Source organism: Clinocottus analis, unplaced genomic scaffold (assembly GCF_023055335.1).
Source record: "Clinocottus analis isolate CAN_PGR_092001 unplaced genomic scaffold, fCliAna1.0.p SCAF_9, whole genome shotgun sequence".
Taxonomy (NCBI): domain Eukaryota; kingdom Metazoa; phylum Chordata; class Actinopteri; order Perciformes; family Cottidae; genus Clinocottus; species Clinocottus analis.
Genome location: NW_027176251.1, coordinates 3,947,448 through 3,956,054, shown reverse-complemented (window position 1 = coordinate 3,956,054; position 8,607 = coordinate 3,947,448). Strand labels below are relative to the sequence as shown.

The 8,607-nt window shown below is 43.1% G+C and overlaps 1 protein-coding gene across 1 annotated transcript; it reads right to left on the bottom strand.

Moving 5' to 3' along the window:
- Window positions 1-432: 432 nt before the first annotated feature.
- Window positions 433-8,093, bottom strand: LOC137781699 (FXYD domain-containing ion transport regulator 6-like). Its single transcript, XM_068570615.1, has 9 exons — window positions 7,843-8,093; window positions 5,734-5,793; window positions 4,378-4,401; window positions 4,098-4,121; window positions 2,926-3,000; window positions 1,059-1,095; window positions 944-981; window positions 796-832; window positions 433-704 (listed from the first exon to the last, which is right to left on the bottom strand). The coding sequence occupies exons 2-8, from the start codon at window positions 5,783-5,785 to the stop codon at window positions 819-821; spliced, it is 264 nt and encodes an 87-aa protein (XP_068426716.1). The 5' UTR covers window positions 5,786-5,793; window positions 7,843-8,093; the 3' UTR covers window positions 433-704; window positions 796-818.
- Window positions 8,094-8,607: the final 514 nt, after the last annotated feature.

The following is an 8,607-nucleotide window of genomic DNA, read 5'->3' as shown; positions in this document are numbered from 1 at the left end:
GCTTCGTGGAAATGTTGCTCGCATGCTCAACATACACCAGTTCCCTTTCCCAGAGCTTTCTTTTGTGCAGTGCAGTCAGCTCGCCTCTGCAGCAGCAGAGAGAAAACACAGTCTGCCTATGCAGCTTTTACGTTCGCAGGCGATGCCACAATCACTGAGAGTCTGCCAATAAACACGGCTCTGAAAAGAGAGATAGGTCAAATTAAGTTGTTTTTTTTCTCTTTTTTTTAAAAAAAAAGACGGCTCTCTCCGAGTGCTGCATAGTGCAGCACATAAATCATTTACACTCTCACTGCTGGTCGTTACTACTGCATGTGTAACTGAAGTATCTGCAGAGTCAGCAGAAGCGGTAGTGCAGCAGAATAGAAATGCTGTTCACTGCTGGTCTTCTTCTTCTCATGGCAGAGAAAATGAAATAGCCGCGCAAAATAGCAGAGTAAACCTTTTCAAACGTGTTTTATTATTTTTGCATCAATCCGAAAGTCATAAAAATACAAATGAGAATCACACTTTTACCACGTTATACTAGTACCTTATACAGTTGGCACATGATCTAGTCACAGTAATTGATGATAAAAACATTTAAAAAGAGAAAAAAGGAGCACAGTAACATTAAGAAATTGAAGAAAGCTTCTTGTGTTCATGAAGATTGTCGTCGGCTGTGATCAAGGTATTTGCTGCCACCTAGTGGAAAGTCCGCAACACTGTGAAAAAGATAAGAAAGATCAGTTTGATTTGTTCTGAAAGCTTCTTTTTGCAGAAAAACGGATGCACAGATGTGTAGAAGACACTCACCAGATCTCCGTTGTTCTTTGTCTTTATGTCGGCTGAGCTGTGACAGAGTGTGAGATAGCAGTTTTATTTGTGAAGAAAGTCAATAAATCTACTTGATAAGCTTTTAACATGGCTAGTTATTAAAATAGAAGAAAGAAAAAATATTCACCCAGAGGAGCACCCGATTCCACATCAGGACCTCTGGACCTGAAGAATATTAAGAGTTAGATTATTATTTACAGATTAATGTTTGGTTTGTTCATCCCAACTTGGACTTCACTCACCTTGACTTGCCACCCTTTGAGCAGCTACATTTTCGGGCTGTTTTTTTGGGGGAGGAAAACACAAGAGAAAGAATTATATGTGTCTGGAATGGAGACAAACAGAACATGAGATATCATAAAAAGAATGCATGCAGCTTTAATAGTCCACTAACTCCTCCGCCTTCAGTAGGCTATTAAAAGAGGATGAGGTTGTTCCAAGCCTTGATAGGTGCATGATTACAGTCTTGAGCTCGTGCCAATAAAAATCTGGCCAGCACGTCTCGGCAGGCCTTATAGCTCTGCTTATTTAACTTTGCCCAAAATACATTTATTACAATACAACAGTCAGTGTGTTGGAAAACGTTCAGCCAGCAGCATTTATATTGTGTGAAATCATTGGTTATGTCATTTAGATGCACCCCACTTTGCATGTTTAATGCATTCACAAAACATGTGCCACGAGACTCCATTCTGCTCTTTATTGTTCTCCTCGTCAACAAAATAAAATGTGACTCAAAGTGGAGTTGTTGTCTTCACATCTTATTCTGATGATGTGGCTTCATCTTTAGTCTTCAACTGATGGGTGAAACCTGAAGTGAAGCCACGTATTTGGCCTACGGACAAGCTCTTTACACATGTAATAGAATATAAATTCTAGATATATAAAAGTATATTATGTGTACATATATATAATTACAGGATTTCCCAGTATGGGCAGCTCATGGTCGACCTGTTGAAACAGCTTTCAGATATTCTCTAATCTAAGCTTGAAAAACAATACTGCATATACTTTTTGAAGGAACATGTCTATATCATCTTCTAAGACAAAATGTAGCCCGTATTAGAAATAATGTACAATACTTTGATTGAGAACACGCCCATAAATAAACACCTGCATATATACACTACGTTTGAAATGCAATATTTCATGATGTTCAACATTAGTTGACATGGTTTAAAAGCGAAGAGGCTCAGTTGGTAACTTTTATATTCACAATTCACAGATCTATATTTTGTATTGTTTGAGAAAATGACAATAAAAAGATTGGAGAACAGATTACACATGTGAACAAACACAAAGCAGTAAGGAAACCTTTGCTTCACCCTGTGTCTACTGTAAATATGTGTATGTAAGGACCTGCCAATTCATCTAGCTGTGATAGCAAGCTCCACTCTTTGGCAGTGTGAGGATGTTATTTTTTGGAAATCATTTGTGTGTATTGCAACGGCTTCATCGAGTCACAGTGGTTTTGATTAACAGAAGCGTTTGGGTCCGATTCAATTATTCAGTGGCTGGTTTTGGTTTCGGGGCCCACATGTGCAGCCAGGTGAGGAACAGGAACCTTGGAAGGACACTGAGATTGAGAAGAGGGATAAGATACAAAGGGCAAATTCCTCCGACGAACGGATCGTGACCGCCGAGTGCTGAGATTGTGCGTCTCGTTGTGTCTCCCTTTCAGACCTGTGAGAGAAACAGAAGCCTGCTTGTTTTGGGAGACTGCGAGGCCAACTCACAGATACAGGGATCCCAGTGTGCTGACACCAGCGCTGGGCCGTCAGGGCCGGCTCAGCCTTCTCCGCTCGTCTAGACAGAATCACAATGCTGTTTTATTATTTTTACGGTCGTTCATATCGTTCCTTCTGATCGTGGCCCGCGCTCTTGAGTGCGCAGTGTTTTATTGCCGCAGTTTTGTTGTGTTGTGGTGTCACAACTACACGTGACTGGTTTCTTGTTGATGTGGACGACGTGCGTGGTCGGTTAGTGACGCGGCGTCCCGTCATGCGCGTATTCACGTGTACGATGTCACAGAGGGCACTGGAGGGAGAAAAGGCACGGCCCGCCACTGGGTGACACTGACCGTGTGCTTCAAGGTGGTCGAACACTTACTGACGATGAGGGCGATCCCCATGAGGAACAGTGCCACTGCGACAACCAGGCCGCCGATTCTCAGAGACTCGTAATCTGAAATGGATACAAATAAATAAAAATAAAGCGTGTGACAACGTTGAGTAAGAAAATACCTCGAAAGCTTTTTTCCCACATTCGGAGTCAAGAGCTGTAGTCACCAAAACTGTAAACGCTACGGTCAACTCTAACTCTGTATTTGTGTCTGTGGACAATAGCAAATACAGATTGACCACAATAAACTAAATCAAATCATTTATTCATGGGAAAGAAGGAGTAAGTAATGGCCTACTCTTGTTTTTTTTAGCTGCCAGAATTGTTCATCAATCCTTGAGTGCAGCGGTTCCAAAAACGGTTTGGCTTGTGACCTCTTGAAATGGGGCACGGCCTACGTTTGATCCCTTGCAAACACTTTTACTTCAGGTTGTTTTATTCTAATGAAGGTCAGAAGAGATTTAAAAAAGAAAAAAACAAGAAAAAAACTTGGTATAACATAAATGTATATGTTTCCCCCCTTTTCTTATCCCTGTTCTCATGACCCCTCAGATTTATCTTGGGACCCCATAAGGAACCCCCACCCCCGGGTTGGAAACCATTGCTTACTGGTCTTTTAAGATAGAAACATCTTATGGTACGGGTTCTAATGTTATACTCTCAGAGTCGCTGTTTTCTTCCAATGGGTTTTTGGAGATATCTTCACATTTTCTTCTACAATATACAATAACAAAATCAAGTGGTGCTCATCTGTAAAGATCATGTAAATAAATGCTGTGGAAGCATTATAAACTAGTGTTTGTCACAGAGCTTATCTTCAGCAATAATCCAAAATCCAATGGAAAAACCAGTGCTGAGCCAACTGACGGGGCTTGGCCGATAAAACTGAAAAATAACAACCAGTACACCGACGGACAGCACTTTGAGTCATTCCGTGCACGTCGCTGCCTTAGATGGACTTGAAACCGCCACAGTGGACGGGATGAGAAGTATTCGCCGTGAGACTCCTCCAGAAGCGTGACCTCGGGGTGACAGTTTTCCGTCACTTCAGGGAAAACAAGTGGAAAATGCAAACTCTCTCTTGTCTCAACCTCCCAGATGTTTCCTGTGTGGAGAGCGTCGGCCGTTAAAAGGCCCCCGTTCATCTGCCGAACACTCACCGTAATGAAAAGCACTGTCACTGTCTGGTAGGGGAGAACAGAGAGAAAGAGAGAGAGCGAGAGAGAGAGAGAGAGAGAGAGGAAACAAATGAGAAGCAGATTTACCCACTGACACACTTCAGAGAGCACTTGTGATATGACAGCTATTCAGCACTTTGAGGGCCTCAGTCATCCATCTAGTCATTAGCCCGTTTGGTGTGCCAATTTATATGCCAGCTAGAATGAGTGTGCAGCTTATCTTAATTTGACTTTTCTAAGCTTCTGTTCAAATAATACCCACCTTTGTCCTCATCTGCCACTGCGGCTGTTGAGAAAAGAAGTCAAAATCATTCATCTTTATAAGATATTCAGAAGTGCATGTCAGCAAATGGTAACACTGATGGCGGTGGGGCAAATTCGCTCTGCAGAGACGCTCGAAAGGGTGAGCAACAAGCTCAAACTTGTGTTTATGGAAAAGTTTCAGGATGAATATATTACAACACCAAATTGTCTGATGATTCTTATGTCCAAACTTTGGATTTGCCGTGGTCTGTGTTAACCTGTGTGACGTTAAGGATGCGGGAAAGTGAAGACCTCTCTGCTCCTTCACGCCTTCTCTCGAATGCATGTGGAACCACATGTTGGCCATATATTTATAATGCACAATTATAAAACAACCACAATAATTAAAGAGACAGCTTTACTTGGTTTAGTAACAGAGACACAATGCAGACGTTGTTTCTAATGACCACTCGTGTGTTGGGGGAAGGACGACTTAAGCTCGGAATAGCACATTGAATGTGACATTCAAATGTTTCTCCTTGTGCGTGACAACATTTCAAAACATTAATGCGTCCTTTTACAGCTCCTCTTAAAAAGTTCAGCAAAGTGTGAACAGCATTTAAATGTCAGCCAGTCCTCGTGGATGTGCGAATGTATAAACTTTGACAAGTGATGTTTAATGCAGGAAAATTAGAATCTGTTAACCAAATGTCAGTAGACTTGAAGTGTAAGTTTGCTTATGTAACTTATTCCACCTTTAAAAACCAAGGTCAGACTCCAACAGATCTGAGAGTCAGAGGGGACAACAAAAAAAAAAAACTTCGTGGAGGCAAATCTGCTTAACAGCGAGCGCAACTGATGGCATGCAGGGAACACAGAGCAACAAATCAAAGACCAGAACCTGGGAAGCTTGGCAGCTTTGTGAATAAATGATTGTTTAAACTGCAGTTCATGGAAACATTTACACTATTCTGACATGGCTTTTTCTCACAGTAAGACCCTGACGCGAACTGATTCAAAACAGAAGATATTAAACGGAAATTATACTAAAAACAGCCTCGCCGCAACGCTAACAAGACGAGGCGTTTCATACACATTTGACCAAAAAAAGAGAGAGCACGCAGTAAGAACAGTGGCAAGCAGCCATTTCAAATACGGGACTGTGCGTCGGCAGTTACACTTACCAAACACCTTCACGCCCAAAACGCCGCCCTTGTTACACAAACTGATCAGATGGTTTCAAGGACGAGGCGTTGAAAAACATAACCAAAGCTACAGAAAAGGGAAGCAACCGGAGAACACCACGCTCACGCAGCTTGGCGTCGTAGAGGGAACGGCGGGAAGCAGCTGAATGTTTAGCGAAACGGATGCTCACCAAGTGCAGGAGCCAACCAAGAGCTGAACGCCACCAAGACCACAAGATCCATTGTACCTGCTGATAAGAAACAAAGAGGAAAAGGCACTTAAGAAACAGACAAAGTCCCCAATGTGCTCACAATTTGGGGTGATTGCTGTTTTTATGAGGGCAATGTGCTGGCAGTTGAGGCTTTTTTTTTTTTTTTGCAACTTACAGATGAACTTTGTAACTCACTGACTTGACTCCCTTTAGACTAAAATAACTCGGCAACTTAAACAGCCTGGCTGGGAACAGAGACATGGTTGTTTTTTAGCAACCCCCCTCTAATGCCTCTCAGAAACTCCCAAAACAGCTTGTGAAGGTTAGTGATGATTAGTTGTTCTCCAGAAGCGTAAGGGTTCAGAAATGGAGGAACATGCTTTATTTACCAACTTGTTTGTCTACATTAACTTATATTGTTCATAGAACTGAGGCGAAACGATTGCAAATATTGTCAGAAAATGCAGAAAAATGCAGAAAAATAATCTGGTTTTCTCCCCAAGTCAAAGTCGTTCAGTTCGCGGTCACAGCCGAGTAATGCAACGAGAACATAATCACATTTAACAAGCTCCAGGAACACCGGACCTGACATAATGTCCCACAATGCTTCTGCGCTTCACTTGTGGGCCTTCAACGAGACCACGCCTGGTAAGACCCAACGCTCCATCTTGGCTCGACCCTGCGCAGCGTTACGCTAACAGGATATGTTTCTTAAATACGTGGCCTCCTGACTCTGGGTAAGCGAAGAGGGTCTATTTCGGGCTCAGCGCCTCAGCACTGAGATGGGGTTGAGGGGTGCACGGCAAGGCAGGGGTTGCGTTACAGTTGATATTTGGTCGGTGGGTCAGGATCTGTTTTGCCCGGTCATCTAGTTTACAAACAGAACACGACCCTCTTGAAGCCACTTTCCAGTCTATATATTGTCCAGATGGAACATCCTCCGAGGTGCTCCGCCCATGTGTTTACAGGTTGCGGTTCCACATCCAGCCTGCTGCGCCTTATTGGACACACTGCTTGACCAAAGAGCACACTGGCTCTGCTAGTTGTTAGTTTCACAGACACATTATACCAATACAATCCCAAAGGCACAACAAATACATGTAATGCAGGTTTGCACAGCTTCCGCGCTTTTTTTTTTTGCACACACAATTTAAGCCCTGGAAATCAAATGTTTTGCATTGCAAAGATCAAAGTGTACGTTAGCAGAGCCAAGGTTTGCCTCCCTGGCCCAGAGCAGTGCTGCGGGCGGATTCATGCACAGCTAAGAGAGAGGGGGTGTGAACATGGAGTTGAAGTGGAGAGCAATGAACACTTCAAACCCTGGAAGCAGGATTAACAACAAAGGCCTGCCAATCAGGTTTAATAAAACAAACACAGGGTGAGTTATTCTAACAAGAAGCAATCCAATAATCGTGTTTGTTAGCCGCCTGAGTGATGTGGAGGAATAGAATGAGAAGACGTCAAGTTACACTTTCAACATTAATTTGCTATGGATTGTAATACAGTGGGCTTAACATTAGCAGTTGGTAATTAAAAAGAGGGGTTGCTTACATTTACACTTACAGGCAAGTCCACGTGAGTGCATTCACCATTTAAATACACATGTCAGCATTTAAGCACAGGCTTTTTGGGGAATTCACGTTTTTCTTCTCTGCGATAAAGATGAATCAAGATTGTTGTTTGTGTAAAAAAAAAAAAAAGTGTGATACTAAACTACATTTAACTTGGCGTGGCATCGTTAGGCAGGATACCACAGAGCTGACACAATAAACATGGTAAAAAAAAAACAACAACAAACAACGATTGGCTTGTGGCTCCAACATGAGCGGTGGTTGTGTGTAAACTAGGTGAAAGTGAAGAATGTAGTGGTCAGTTTGAAGTTATGTGACGGGGACACCCGACGAAAACAAAGAGGAAAAGCTCCTGCAGGACTAAAATCCTGTGCTCGCGGTTGTTGTGGGAGTCTAAAGCTGCAGATTTGAGGTGGTTACGCGTAGAATTTCAGCCGTATTCATATTCGGCATCGCGTTAATGCAAATGTAACCATTTCCAAGCACACATACACATACATTTACATGAATAACTCACCGTGTATCAGCCTCCTGCGAGCTCTAACGCGACTGTCTGCACGTCCACTCAGCCCAACTTTGCTCAACAAGTTTTACACTTGTCACTTCAGCCAAGAGATTAAATATGATCCTCCCCCACCCCCCAAAAAAACCCTTCTTTTATAGCTGGCAAATCAAATGAAAAGCAGGGATTACAAATAAATTATGATGTAGCTACTCGCGTGCCCCAAGTAGAGCAGTCAGTGTTCCTTCTTGGTCTTTGCCTCAGGAATGAGAGAGAGGGTGTGTGTGTGTGTGTGTGTGTGTGTGTGTGTGTGTGTGTTTTGTGTGTGTGTGTGTGTGTGTGTGTGTGTGACTGCTGAGCCTCTGGAGTTACTTCTTAAACTTCCCTGAGCTCAGATAAACAACACGAGGAGCGCCACCGTACTTGCTGCTGGCCAGATATATTAGTCCCGTGCCAGAGTAAAGAGATGCTTTCATAATGAACTGTAAATCGTGCTCACTTCCCACCACATATAACACTATAAAAGACACAACGCAGCGCGCCTGTTGCACTGTGGTGTGATTCCCAGGCTGTGCAGAGAAGCTCCGCGCAGTGAAGTGAAAGTATAAACACTGGTTGACTCTCACGGCCAGAGCAGTCTGTCAGTGAGATAAAGTTCTCCCAGGTTTATGGAAACTGCCTCTCCAAGGTCTCCCCCCCTCACCACACTGACAGATTCCTCCTTTACGGGGAGCATAAACAGAGCCGGGCGGAGGATTAATGGCACACCAAGTGGCGTCT